General features: G+C 37.6%; 1 protein-coding gene across 2 annotated transcripts; it reads left to right on the forward strand.

The window, feature by feature from the left end:
* Positions 1 to 321: 321 nt before the first annotated feature.
* Positions 322 to 11,388, forward strand: SYT4 (synaptotagmin 4). 2 transcript variants are annotated; one of them, XM_005151732.3, is made up of 4 exons: positions 322 to 547; positions 3,311 to 4,125; positions 5,668 to 5,788; positions 7,950 to 11,388. In XM_005151732.3, the coding sequence occupies exons 1-4, from the start codon at positions 514 to 516 to the stop codon at positions 8,255 to 8,257; spliced, it is 1,278 nt and encodes a 425-aa protein (XP_005151789.1). In that variant the 5' UTR covers positions 322 to 513; the 3' UTR covers positions 8,258 to 11,388. The 2 variants fall into 2 exon arrangements, with proteins under 2 accessions (XP_005151789.1, XP_030907305.1); XM_031051445.2 differs by having other exon boundaries at positions 3,311 to 4,119.
* The last annotated feature ends 4,255 nt before the right edge of the window (positions 11,389 to 15,643 follow it).

Here is a 15,643-nt window from a genome sequence, read left to right on the forward strand (position 1 = left end):
GGGAGGGTGTGGTGGTTGGGGAGGGGGGATGGGAGATGGGAAAGGTGCTGATTTCAGCCCTGTAGCGTCAGGATTGCGTCAATTTGGGTTTGAACCACGTCTTCAGTCTCCGAGCTGAGCTACTCAGAAGAGCCAAAACAGGAAGGGGGTTGCAAATCAGTGAGCAAAGGGGAGGACCGAAGCTTCCCCTCCCCCGTCTCCTCCAGTCCCCTCTCATTCTCCTCCTTCACCTTCCCCACCGCTCGTGTCTCCGGGTCTTGGTTTTGTTGTTGTTGTTGTTTTCTTTTTCTTTCTTTTTTTTTTTTTGTTTTCAATAAAAGCCCTACAAAAACACGCTGGAAGAGGCGGTTGCCCGGGTGCTGTGACAGTGCATAACAGGGGAACAGCAGGGCAGCGCATTCAGCGCTCCTGCCAGGTCGCCTGGCACTCTGGGAGGAGGCTCCCTCGCTTCGGACGGAGGCTCCAGCACAGCGGACAGCGGCTCCAGCACGGAGGACAGCGCACGCCGCCAACATGGCTCCGATCGCGGCCAGCCGCCAGCAGTTCGGTAAGCGCGTCCCGGCCCCAGCTCTCTCCCCGGGGCTGGAGACTGCTCCCCTTCCAGGGACAACTGCATGCAAGCAGCCTCTCCTGAGCCACCCAGCGCCTCCCAGCAGGCATCTTGCTGGGAGGAACCTGTTTTCCCTCAGTTCTCCTTGGTCTCAGAAGTTGTGTGAATTTTCTTTCTTTCTGTCTCCCTTCCTTCCTACCCGTTTTCCAGCCAGTAGAGATGAAGTGGTTTGTGGAAGTGCTTTTTCAGATGAGAGAGGTTTGGGGTTGCTTTTTTTTTTGTCTTAAAGTAGTGTGGCTTTAGAGTTAAATGATGTAAACGCACCCTGTACCAAAACCTTTGCTGAAGACATGCTTGGAATAACTGACGTTCCTGTTTTCTTGTAGAGAAGGACTTGTCAAATGTTAAAGTGAAAGGTAGTTTTGTAAACAAGATTGCTAGGAAGATGAAAATATGGTCTCCCAGTGGTTTTAGCTGAACAGCTGCATTTTAGTCGAGCTTGGTTCATTGAGGATAGCAATGATAACAATGAACTTTTCAGTTTAGTAATTTCTGAATGTAGGGTGACTAACTGACACCAGAAGTTTCAGAAACAGATATGTGTATGCACTGATGAAATAGATATATTTTTACTCAGAAAAGTATCAGGTTGAAATGTTTCTGAGCTCTGTTTTACAAATATTGACTGTCATCTAGATTATATTAGCTTTAGCAGTGGTTTAACTCAAGGATCATTCCGTTGACTTATGTGAAGTGACTCCACATTTATATCATGTAAGTGAAATAAAAACTTCTCCCAGAATCAATAGGTAATGTTTTCTACCAATACACTGTTTTCAGTGTTAACCCATTGATTTACATTTTGAAAACTACAAGAAATGCAAGTTTCAACATACATAGTTTTAAATATAAACCCATTTCAGTTACCATTTCATCTCGTTTCCTACCCCACCCATTTGATATTTCTAGCTACACTTATGATATCATGCTTATTTAATTACTTATTTAAGAAAGCAAATTAATATTTTAATCATCAAATTGATTCTACCACTGTTTTCAGTAGCTGTAGAATTAAAGTATAGCATAATATCCTTTACTTAAAAAGTCCATCATCTCATGAAAAAGTATAACCAAAGTGCAAATAATTCTTAAAACCTACTGAAGTATTCTGATTACATTTTGATTACTTCTTGCTTTCCTCCTTTCTACCCACCCATGCATATTTAAATTTCTGCAGCTCAGGGAATTCTTGAAACTCAGAGCCATGTACTTAACTTATTAAAAAATACTTTTTGGATATGTATATAATGGTCAGGCATTTCATTAAGTTCTTACAATTAAGCATGCAGACTGATAGAGCTTGTAGACAAGGGGAAAGTTACATTAATATTATCAGAAGAAATTAATAGACAGGCCTTATCCTTTCTGTGCTGTAACACTACGTCCTACTTTGCTCTGATAATACTGTTGTAGGTTTTTTTAAAATCATCCCACTAAAAAAACAAGTGTATAGTGGAAGCACACCTATCTGCTCAGCTTTTACCTGGAAGAAGCTGTTTTAGTAATACATAAAGGGGGATAGGTTTGCTTTCCTTATCGGGAATGGTCTGATACTCATTTACAAGAGAAGCAGAACTGTTACATAATTGCCTTTATGCACAATGTCATTTCATTAATATTCTACTGGTCTTCCTCTGTTGCAGGGAATAAAGGTTAAGTTCTGATTGTTATGTTGTGGGAGGTTTAAAATCAGTTAAATAATGTTTCTTATTGGTAAAACTGGATTTCCAATTAGGTGTGCTCACTTATCCTCTGATGCATGCTTTGAAGGGCTAATGATACTCTGTATGTGACTAATGTATCCATATGACAACTGAGGTTGCAACACTTGCTCAGTTTTCTCGTTATTCACTTTAAGTACAGAATTCAGGTTGAGATAGAAAAGAATTAATTTTCATGTTTTTCTTACACACCCCTAAAAAGTAGCGACCCTTCCTGTAAACTCCCCATAGCCTTGATTCATAACATCTTAAATGCAAAACTTAGTGGTTATCATTTATACACTCAATAGCTTTTTCAGCTTTGAACTCACATATGACTGTCACATTGGGAAAAGACACTTGGTGTATAATTATTCTGCATTTTCCTGTCAGACTTCCTCCTGAAAAGTACTGAAAATCCCATTGATATTTTTAAGTGTTATAACCTCCAATTAAACTCAGTTCTTCCAGGAGGTACCTCCAGGCAATTATAGGATCAGACCATAAAAAATTAATTAACTGAGTGTACAAAGTATGCTTTGAAACAATGTGAAAAGCAGATGATGTATCTCTAAGTAATGTGTATTTCGGAATATGTTTTATCTAACCAGCAAAGCTCCATAAACTCAAAGCTGAAACCTTCTGAAAATTGCTATTACTCTCAGACATGTAAACTCAGAAACTACACACGAAGAGAGGAGATAGTCAAGCAGTTACTAATGGTTATTACTATTAGGATAGGAATAGTATTTTCCTCCCAAACACTGTGTATGGAAAAGTACTAACACAGCTAGCACGCCCTAGTATAGGACTACTACACATTTATGCCAGCAGATGGCGAGCAATGCGTACAGTGAAAAGCACTTTCAGTCTGTCGATCCTGCGATTACTACCTCATGTCAGATTATGTTTTTCTTACTAAATTACTACCTTACTAAATATCACACAGAGTCGAAGGTATTACTGCTTATGTGCTTGTTGCTATTTATTTGATTTGCAGATGAAATTCCTACAGTGGTTGGGATCTTTAGTGCATTTGGCCTTGTCTTCTCTGTCTCCCTTTTTGCTTGGATCTGCTGCCAGCGTAAATCTTCCAAATCCAATAAGACACCTCCGTATAAGTTTGTCCATGTTCTGAAGGGGGTTGATATTTACCCTGAGAATCTCAACAGTAAGAAGAAGTTTGGAGCAGATGATAAAAGTGAATCAAAGAACAAGTCATCTATGCCAAAGAATTCTCTCCATCTTGACCTGGAGAAGAGAGATCTAAATGGCAACTTCCCCAAAGCAACCCCTAAAATCCAGAGCTCTTCAGATCTTGAAAATTTGTCTCCTGAGCACTTTTCAGAAAGGAAGAAAGATTCAGTATCCCCTGACAGTTTAAAATCAATCCCTTCCCTGTCTTCTGAAGATAAACAAGACAAGCTAGGAACCCTGTTTTTCTCCTTAGAGTACAACTTTGAGAAAAAGGCATTTGTAGTGAACATCAAAGAAGCACGTGGGCTGCCAGCAATGGATGAGCAGTCAATGACTTCTGATCCCTACATTAAAATGACCATCCTGCCTGAGAAAAAGCACAAAGTGAAAACCAGAGTGCTGAGAAAAACTTTAGATCCAGCTTTCGATGAAACTTTCACATTTTATGGGATCCCCTATAGCCAAATTCAAGACTTAACACTTCACTTTATGATCTTGAGCTTTGACAGGTTTTCCAGAGATGATGTCATTGGAGAAGTCCTCATTCCCCTCGCAGGAATTGAACTGTCAGAAGGAAGACTGCTAATGGACAGAGAGATCATCAAAAGAAATGTTAGGGTAACATATTTCTTATTTAAACATTAGAAGCATTATGCTAGTGTTAGCTATGATTCCTATGTAATACTGCTGCCATTTTGGAAAGAAAAGGGACCAAGCAGATCATGCAAGTCATTGAGATTCTTTCATAATGCCAGTCTGAGGAAGCAATTACACAAATCTAATGAAAGAACATTACAATGAGCATGTTGCGAAAATTGCTAATGTCCTAAACTCCACATGCTTATTCAGCTGGTTCCAGCAGGTTTGAGTGGACACATTTACATTAGGTAAAAAAGCCTCAATCCACATTAATTTGCTTTAAGAGAAAAGAATGCAAACATATAAGCATTATTCCACTTCTCCTCCCTCTCCTTTTCTGTTTGATACTATTCTTTCTTAAAAGTTATTGAACTCCGTGTAAATCTTTCATTTCAGCTACATGGGTAAAAACATGGGTAGCAGATTCTTAGTGAATGCAGTCTTCATTTAAGGAACTGGAACCTGTTAGAAACCAGTGTTGACGCAGTAGTATGTTCTTGCACTTCAGTGCTGTTACTACCTTCTCTCTTAGGAGCAGTGACACAAACTGCAGGTCTATTAAGGATAGTAAGACACAAGGAAGAAGCCAAAGACTTGCTGAAGTCAATGGCAAAACATACTGACTTCACCGGGATAAAAACGTTTCATATTATATAGTATGAATTCAGAATGTAAAGATCATTTACAACCACCACAGCTGAACCACAGAAATGCACATGCATCACACCCTTGTCTCCTAATCTCTGCTAAGGAAGTGGAATGTGTATTGACTTTCAGTTTGGTTGTTTTTAGAGAGCATTTGTACTGCCAAATCAAATAAATGTCTACCAGACAACATACCTATAAGTAATGCTGTTATTTTGCAATTCTGTCAGTATACTAGAACTATGTCAGTGATATTTTGTTAATAACCTATTAGGTTTTCTGGTATATAAGGTATTATTTTTGTTTGTTTCCTTTGCTTTCCTTTATTTTGTGAAGTAAAATACTCCTACAAATTAAAATCTAATAATCATAGAGAAAGTTTCCAATCTCATCTTTATTTCTTTGTATATGAGGCTACTTCAAAAAGTGTCAGGGATGAAAATTCACTAACCATTTGAATCCTTCCTGTTTAAAAAACTTCAGTGAAGATTCTTTTTACTAGATTTTTTCAATATATGAAATTTTTATTTGCTTAATATCTTTTACATTCACTAAGCCTTTTTTTCGTATGATGTAGCATTCCATTTCTCATCTCTGAAGACAATTATGTCATGTCAATCTATATTTTCATTTATTTACTAATTTATTTTTGTTCAGGCTAATAACCAATCATAATAAGAGTTATATAACTACAGTTGAGGGAAATTATATTTGCTATGTAAAGCAGCATAGCTCCACAAATTTTATCTTTTTATCCCATTTCCGAGAATACAGTAATGTGATATTTCATTAATCTTCTTCATTCTGGTTTAAAGCTTGATCAATATAAATTGCTTATGGATAGTTTTCTTTCTTTTTTTTTTTTAATTTCTTCAGAAATCATCTGGGCGTGGAGAATTACTGGTCTCTCTCTGTTATCAGTCTACAACAAACACGCTTACTGTGGTTGTTTTAAAAGCCAGGCATCTACCTAAATCTGATGTGTCAGGATTATCAGGTAATGGTTTTACTCATGAATATACCCTAAGAACATAAACCAAACAGACAGAAGTGAGCTGAAATGTGGCATTTCAAAGATAAAAAATATCCTATAAATTCAGAAATGTTCTCTATTATTTGCAGTCTATTAATTTTATTGTATCTGCGTCAATGCTTTATTTTCCAGGGTACGTATTTTACAAATTTGTTCTTCAATCACATTAAAAAAACATGACATCTCTTTGCAGTGGAAACAGATGAGTTTTGTGATTGTCTTGAACAAAACCCATCTGCCATAAGTATGAAATGGTGCTTTCAGATACAAAAGGCCTGGACAAGTTCCTGTGTGATGTACTCTAGGTTACCCTGCTCTTGAAGGGGATTGGACTAGATGATCTTTTGAGGTCCCTTCCAACCCTTGGGATTCTGTGATTTATGAAAAAGAAAAAAAAAGAAAGTTTATTTGTAGAAGATCAGTGTTGAGTGAGATCATCATATGGGTTATTTCAGCTTAGCACCAAGAAAAGCAACCAGTTACGTCTGTGCTGAATCTGGCCCACAGGGCACTAACACTTATTTGTATCACAAAAAGGTGAACTATGCTGGTACTGACAGCATTTGTAACTTAAGACCCATACTTTGTTATGAGCTGTACTTGGGGGTCACTAATGAGCAGTTTCTGTACTGCCTTCTCCTGGTCTTGTGACATTCCGTGGAACCTCCTTCGAGGTTAATGCTAGAATTGTACTTAGATGCACAGTAATGCCAGATGATGTAATAACAGAATAAAACTTAATGTAAAATATACTAAAGCAAAAGAAAACCGCACAAAACAAGCAGTACACCACAAAAGACCATGCATGTAGTATCACATTGTCTGTTAATTCTCTATGGGACCAATTTCACTGCACAGGTGTTTTTTGAAAGAAGCTGAATAGGAAGTAGTTCTGGGAACCACTGAATCATAATTACTACAATACTGTCCTTCTACTTCTCATACCAAGAAATCCTGCCATTTACTTAGAAAGTTAACACATCCTGGTTCCAATACAACAAATCTATAGAAAATTCCCTTTTATATGGGTAAGTCCTCCTGATCTCAATTTCATTCACATATTGCAAGGTGAAAGGATATAAATGGAGCCCAACAGTTCAGTCCACTATAAGACAGTATACATACTTTTAATAATCAAACCCGTAACAGCAGATAGTGGAGGTTTCATGAACACAGCATGACAGCAAGCTGGCCTCAACAGACCAAGTCTGGCTGAGGTTCACCCAGGCAGGAAAATAACAAGAAAAGAAAAGCCCTTCTAGTCTCAGCAGCCCCCTGGATCCTACAGCACATGCAAATTTTTTGTTTACTGTATCTCTTCTGCATATTTGTTTACCGTATCTCTTCTTAGAAAAGCTATAAATTGTTTGCTTTTTCTGCTTCCCTCTGTGCAACTTTGCTAATTGTAATAAGAATATAATACTTCTAAGAGGCAGACATTCTACACCTAGATGGTGTATATAGTTAATTCAGACACTTCTTCACCATTTGCTGTTCATCGGTAAGGGTAGGTTCAATAGATATTTGGGTGCTAGTAACATTCTGCACTCATGAAAGTCCTTATTTCCTCTGTGACTTGCCCCTCAGCCCAGCAAAAATCGTACACAGGGAGGAATGTGAAGTGGTATTTCTATGGAGTAAGCTAACAATTTACCCCACAGAACAACTGCATAACTCAATCTCCTTAGGAAGATGGGAACTTTTTTACTCAGAAGCTGAAAACCGCTTTGATTCCTTGATCACTGGTGTTGAGGTCTCCTAATGAACCTAATAAAATGAATCACCAATGCACCTGATCAAGCATAGGTGTCTCCTTCATGAGATAAATCCTGCCCTGTAGCCCATTAACCCTAATAACATTTCTACTACATGCAAAGGCTGTCAGATGAATCATACCCTAAACTTGACTCTCTTGATTACTTCTTTGGTGACCATAAAGGGAGCTTAAAGGGACTAATTCAAATGTAAATACAGCTATGAGATGAATCATCTTTAATAACTTGAAACATCTCCTCACTGTTATGTAATTATGTCGGTACATTATGAAATTTACCACTACCTAGATCAAGGAATTTGTAAGCATCACTGTTCAATAACTGATCTGTGCTGTTTCTTTCCATTGCAGACCCTTATGTCAAAGTGAACTTGTACCATGCTAAGAAGAGGATTTCTAAAAAGAAAACACACGTGAAGAAATGCACCCCTAATGCAGTGTTCAATGAATTGTTTGTGTTTGACATTCCTTGTGAGGGCCTTGATGATATCAGCATTGAATTTTTGGTCTTAGATTCAGATAGGGGGTCAAGGAATGAGGTTATTGGCCGATTAACCTTGGGATTCTCAGCTGAAGGAACAGGTGGAGAACACTGGAAAGAAATTTGTGAATATCCTAGGAGACAAATTGCCAAATGGCATACATTGTGTGATGGTTAGCAGCTTAGAGAGGTTTTGGAATTTGAAGAACTACATATGTCCATAGGCAAGGAGCAGTTTTCTTTCTTTATTATGTATAATTACAAGACTTTTTTTAGGGAGGAGTTGGGGAGTAAAAACTGTATTGAATTTTCAGAACAGAAGGTAACTAAATTTTCACAGCAAACAAAGGAATTTCATTAGTTTTTAACGTAATTGGATCAGGTTTGTATTCTTCTAGAGTTCAAATAGCCTGAAACATTTGAATCACTATAAACTCATTAAAATCAGACTATGTTTTATGAAAAAGTCACTGAAAACCTTGTTAATACTGCTATACAGAAGATAACCTCATTAATTATATCTCTAGATCTTAAAACACCACCTGTGGCTTACTGGGGAAGTGGCTGATTCTGCAAAAGCCATGGGGAATAATGGTGAGCAGGAGGGGAATTCCTTCTGCTCCCTCCTCCCCCAGTCAAAAACCTTCTTTTATGAAAATTCAATCATTATTTGTAAGGTTTTGTTACTTATACTTTGATCATCCCAAAGACTTAAGAGTTTTCCAGCAATTTTCTTTACATATCACATTATGTGCAACTAGTTGTTTTATGTGTGGAAATACTCTATAATTATTGGATTTTTTAACACATATATATACGTATAACTTGTTTTATTACAGTGAACGGAATAGACACATTCTACAAATCACTAAGTTGACACACATTGTCTTGCTAAAAGGGCTCCTTTACGGGTGACTGTACATGTTACAGTATAGCTAGAATTTGAGTTTATATATGGCTTGCTTTTTTTTCCTCTAGCAAGGATTACACTTTAAGCATTTCAAGCCATGGGAAAGCATTTCTGTTTAGATGAGGCAATATATAGCATATTACAGTCAATGACTTTTCATCAATCATATTTTAAGAAATTCAGTAATACTTAAAGAGAAGTTGTTTCTTCTTTTGCTTCATAAAGAACAAACAGAATAGTAAAATAGATAATGTAATCTCACTCTGCTGTTTAACTTCCTGATCTGTGACTAATACCATTGCAGTCAGTAAGACTACTCCCAACATACAAAGTTTAATATATTTTTAAAGTTTTGCAGGATAGAAAACCAAGCTCATATTATAATTTATCCAACATTATGTTAGACAAAGACTTGAAAAGTGTGTTTCACTTAAATTTTATGCATTAATGTCCATTTCCAATTGTACTGAAAACTGATGGTGGTAAGGGAAAATAACATGCTGATTTCATGTTAGTGCGACATCATATATACATTTAAACTTAAACTGCATCAGGCTGGGGGAGTATCAAGTCTAACATAGTATAAGTAAATAAAGTGTTTAGACCTGTGAAATTTATTCTTGGTCCTATCGGATAGATTTTTAGGCTATCAGAGCTACAGCACAAGTATAAGCAGATTATTTCCTAAAGTTTTTACACTGATTTCTGATACAGAATTGTATTACTCTTACATAATTTTCAGTTACAACATACATAAGGAAGAATATAACGATGCTAACTATTGACATCAGAAGGATTTAAAAAGTGGGAAACCATTTTCGGTATTTTTGCATACATCATTTTATTGTATGAATGTGTTAACCCACTAAAGTGAATGGGACTATCTGGAAATTACTCAATGAGAGTAAATGTAACAGAATGGACATGCTAGGTAAAAAAACATACATTGGATGTCCAATTACTTTTATTAAAAAACAGATACATGTCCTATTCAGAACTATTGGGGATTTGTTGTCGACTTTACCTGTTCACATATGGCTAAATTATGTTTGCAGGAAAGGACACTGAAATATGAAATATGCAAGTAGACAAATAGTACTGGAAGAATTCCATTGAGGATCTTCCAGGTTTTGTGTCGGTATTTTCTCCAGTTTTTGAGAATGTGTTTGATATAACAGTGTTTATAAATTTCTGTAAAAATACATTTTCAAAATAACATAAACATGCTTTTTACGATAATGCTCAATGTAAAAAAACCCTGCGTATTGTATGTATAAATGAGAGGAATCTTTTTTGGGTATTTCTTTAGAAAGCTGACTAACTGCTTAAGGGCTAGAGTTTACCAGCCACGTTCAAGCAGAGCTAATCCAAAGCCACCAAATCAAAGGAAAGATGCCCACAGGCTTCAGTAGGGTTTGAAGTGCAATCACGGAGCAAAAATCTTCTTGTGAGTAAACCCACCAATGTCAGTAAGGGGACTGACACTATTTGATCTAGTGGAGACTGGGAAAGCTTAAGTCAGTACCACACAACTAGAGTAACTATTTCTAGTAAGGAAAGAACTTTCTACTGAAAGTGATTGCATGAAAGAGTGGAAGAGCTTGTAATTAAAAAACCTGAGGTTTTGTATGTTAGCCCGTAAGTAGTATGTTATCTCTAAAAAAACAGATGAAAGGAGTCATATGCCTCCAATGGACATTCTGACATTAGGAGAAAAAAAACCCTCCACCTTTTTGAATTAGTGATAGGCTGTGACCACCTTTCATTTTGCATCCAGGAAGTTGTCACCAATCTTTTTTTCCAAGTTTCTATAGCAGTTTAAGGGTTAATATTTCTACCAGCTAAATGGCAGTTGTTGTTGGGGATAGGGGATAGGAATTGAAAAGAGAAGAAAATACATTTTAATTAAATCTAAAAGAACCCTGTAAATAGAGTTTCATTTAAAGCAATGCTTAGCTTGGAAAGTTGAGTAAAGATGACTTGTAACGCATCTGTAAACCAGACAAGGTAGGAGCAAATGTGGACCTGTATTGAGATGAGGAATTCTGCTGTTTTATAAAGTATTAAACTCTCATTGTGAATATCTTGAATTCTGTTAAGGATACTGTACTGTATTAAACATGTAAAAAATTATGTTTGTCTAAGTAGCTTACAAAAATAATAACTCCTTGAGTGGGAGACTATCCATGTCTGGAGATCTGTCGTAACTAAATACCTGATTTGTTATGGTGTTGTAACTTAATAGAAGCTATTCAAGAGGAAGCATGGTGTATGAGATTTTGTAAGTAAGTTATTTGTGCTGGTTCTGTATGTTGTGCCATGTGTGTAAGACAAGAATAAACTGCTGCTTTTGTTCATCCCATCCCAAAACAATTATCCTATCAATGTATCTTTTCAGAAGATTGCTGATGTTGCTTGTATTTGTGACTTACTCTCGCTTCTGTCCAAAAGCATTTTACTTGTAAACACTTCGTCTTCTCACAGAGATGGATTAGACTTGTACTGCCAAATACTACCCAGGCATATCACAAGTTCTTTATTCCTAGTTTCTTGCTGCATACTTACCTTTGTCTTGAAAGCTACTGTATGCTCAGGCTAAAACCTGAGACATAGCCCATGACAAAATCTGAGCACTACAGAGGCCCTGCGGGGACTGATATATAGATAAACAAGAATCAGTTCTAGCATACTGCATGAAGAAGTAAAATGCAAAGTCATACTGCAACTGGAATCCTGGTGACATTCCATTTGTTTTCCAGAAGTAAAAAACATCTCTTGGACAATCATACTGTACCACATTTACTCCCTTTGATGTAGGGAAGTCATGTTAGGCACTGGCTTGTCAGGTGAGTCTGGAAGATAAGGTAGAGAAAGTATCCTTCTAATGCTGTATACTAGTATAAACTTTGCTGCTGTGGTCTCTGACTTTATCAGAGTATTTTACCAGCGTAAAACCAAAAGCGAGGGAAAGAAGAAGGTAGTTGTAGCTGGGGTACAGGTTGCCATTTAGTGACTGCCATTGTGAGACTACAAACAACTATCTGGAAGGGATCCCTGATACTTGTCACAAAAATAAGTAAAAGGATCCACTAGCCAAATGGATGAAATGGATCATCTTTTATGGGTATAAGGTGGTATATTCTGTCTGGTGAATGTCCTGTCCCAAACAAAGAGGTATCAAGAGCTCTTTTCCATCCTGTGTAGACACTTGTTTTTTCTTCCTTGCATTTTATAGTTCTCCTCCAACAATAGTGACTCATATGGGTTACACATCAGACCCTCTTCTTCAGGACAGAGATCAAGAATGTCTTTATATTCTCCAACCATGCAGCTGAGCCTCAGGGGAAGTCTCAAGGCTCCTGTCATGATTGTTTTTTGTACCTCAAATTGCTGCAACAGATAATTCCTTCTCAAGAAAGTCTTTGCAGATGTCCTCCTCTTTGCAGTAGATGTGATTCCTGAGGTGTAACACTATTCAGTAAGATCCTTGTATTTATACAGCATCTCGGACAACAGCATGCTACACACACAGTAATAAAACATAACCACAGATGGCCACGAAGGACACTTCTTTTCCTCAAACAAGATTCAAACACATTCTATATACGCTGCTACCTTCTTATCTGTGCTCTCTTATTCATGAGGTCCCACGAAGCTGCTCATGGCAGTCATACAGCTGCTGTGACTGGCACTGCACTCATTTGCATTGCTCTGCTTATGACTCCTGAATTCAAAACCTTCATTCAAAAATTTCTATGCAGTTCTCACTGGTTTTTCCATAATACCTTTAACCTTCCATCACTAAAGACCTGTAGTAAGATGACTTTGGGTTTGGATGCAGCTTTGGAGCACTGCAGCATAGCAGAAATTTCTATTTCAGAATAAAGAATCAAAGTTGGTAAGAAGAGAAAAGGGAGAAGATAAAGTCTTTGCTGTGTTGCTGTTATGTCTGCGCTGGTATGCCAGTTTTGCTATTGTGCGTTTGAGGTACTTTGTAGATGACCAGAGTGTCCTGCAGTCACAGATGTGAATGCTGTGATTATATCACCAGCAACACAATCAGGCGTTGTCCTGACAGATGAGTTGACTCCTTCTCAACCTCTAAAAACTCAGTAACAGGTCCCAGGAGACAGCAGCTAGGCCTCCAGCTCCCTGCCCCAGAGCTCTGCAGTCAACCTTGAAATGCTCTGGATTACCTCTAGCAGTTCTGTTGGTACCCAGGTAGAAGATGTGTGATAGTCTGACAGCTAGACAAACTCTGGCAAGATCCTGGATCCTAACCTCATGACAAGCACCAGACCTTGGTATTGTAGCTTCAGGGCAGGTCAACAGATTAGGCCTCCATCCCCAGGGTGAGATTATCCTCAGTAAATGCCACAGTCCTTTTCTCCTCTGTGAAGGAACAAAGTTTGGGCTCAACTGACTCTGATAAATCCCTGATTGTTATTCTCAGGAGAAGGTACTTCTACTTATGTTGAAAGCTTGCACTGATGGTGGGGTCACTTGCTCTTGTGGCTGCTGCCAGAAGTTACAGGATTCTAACGTTCCCGTCTCCAAAAGCTACTCTCCAACAAAGGCCTGACTCCTCCCCAGCTCTGTCCGGACCTAGACAGACAATGAGCACCATACTTATAAGCCATCAAAGAAGAGGTTGGGCCTAACTGGGAAATGTTCAGCTTCCTCTAGTTCTGACAAAGGAGGTTTCATTCATTATTGAATCATGTTCTTTCTCTGGGCAGTCTCTTAAAAGGGAATTTTTTAGGTGACTGATCTGTGAGAAGATGTGGTTTTGCATTTTTGTAAGTGTGTGATGCAGCATGGAATTCGGGTTTAAGAGAAATATGATGAAATTTAAAGTACCACTGGGTGTGAGTAATGCTGAGTTATTGCAAGTGTCTTCACTAGGGCTGTAGCAAGATATAAGGCTGATGTAGTAGCAGTAATGTGTAGCACTTCTGAGTCATACCCTTCTGGATAATGAGTTAATCAGCAAATATAAATTAGAACAGAGTGTTTGCAATATAAGTTAATGTTGCAAAAAGATCCTTGTCATTCCATTACATCAGAAATAATGCATTATGAAATGCTCCAGTTCTAACAAAAAAATTGAAAACAGGAAAAAAGCAGAGAATCCAAGGTGCAAAAGGTCAAAATGCACAAAGAAGCATGTTAAGACTATTTTATTTGGAAATCACTAGAGAAGAATCATAATTTATAATACTCTTGCTTTTACAGTTCTTTTTTCTAACCAGCCAAGGATGCTATATGGTGACTGAAAGATATAATTTAGTCTTGAAGACAATCACACTTGCTGTAAATATTTTACATGGCTTTGAAAACACAACTGGGTTACCGAAACAACTAAGAAGCATTTCACAGTATCAGTAATGATCTTGATTATATTTCAGTAATACCTACCAAATGAGATTATCTTTATGATTGTGTGAATGAAAGTTTCTAGTTGGACACTAACATGAGCAGGGAAACCTCTGTATGTTTGCTTCTGAGGTGCCTATGTACATTGATTTGTAGGACAAATAGACAGTATTCTAGCCTCTATTTTCCTTTAAGTACCATGGGATAAAGCTTAACAACATCAATAGTAGCTACTCACTTTTTTATGAATTATTATTTTCATCATTCTCCAGGGTTCAAAAGCTGCTCTGGGGACTGCATTCTCTTGAAATAAATTCCTCAGAGCTGTATTTTGCAATGGATCTATATAGAGAAGAAAATAGCTCTGAATCACAAATAGGCATATTACAATAGTTATTTATCCCAGGTTAAAATCAGAAGTTATATTAGGCAGCAGTAAAAGTTTTGGATAAGTAATTCAGTGTGAAGAAAGTGCACAACTAAAATGTCAACAGAGGAAAGGAGGTAGAAGTCTGATGCTTCTTTGTAAGAAGCAAAAACCAGGTGTATTTGGCGCCTGACACACATTTGTATTAGTTTCTTCCCCTTTATTGGCTCAATGAAAACAATACATCCTTACTTTGACCTGCTTTGATTAACATAATTTAATGGACACTTGTTCCAAATAAGTTCACTGTGTGTGTTTGGTGTTGTGTTTATTTTAAACAAAGGCTGCAAGGGTTGAGTGTTGCATTTCTTTGCTTATACAAAAATTGCCGATAGAGCTGCCAAGGCTTTACTTTTAAGAAGGGCTTGGGACAAGGCTAATACTGTTGGGTTGGGACTGATATGGTGATATCAGAAATCTCTGTTTGTCTCAGGTATTTCTCTGCTATCAGGGAAAGCACTTTACTTTCATTCCTGGTCAGGAGGACAAAAGAGGGGAGTTCTGACCTGGAGTACAGTCAGAACAAGAGGTTTGGGTTTTTGGTCTGTTCCAGTCTTTGTGGATAAGTATTGAATTCCTTACTTTTTTTTCTTTCTTGTCAACCCTTGTTTCTGCTGTCCTGGTATGTCATTCGACTAAGTCTTTACCAAACAGACAACTTACCTCTGCTACTTCCTCCATCCCCATTTCCAGTAGTCCCAGTTGTGCTACATCCACGGCAAAATTTGTTATTTCCAACACAGTTACCCAGGTAACATCATATTTCCAACACAGTTACCCACGTAACATCATCCTTACATGCTTTTATTTATACCTTTTCTTGGACACAGCTGGCACTACACAACTTGACT

This window comes from Melopsittacus undulatus, chromosome Z (genome assembly GCF_012275295.1).
Source record: "Melopsittacus undulatus isolate bMelUnd1 chromosome Z, bMelUnd1.mat.Z, whole genome shotgun sequence".
Classification (NCBI taxonomy): domain Eukaryota; kingdom Metazoa; phylum Chordata; class Aves; order Psittaciformes; family Psittaculidae; genus Melopsittacus; species Melopsittacus undulatus.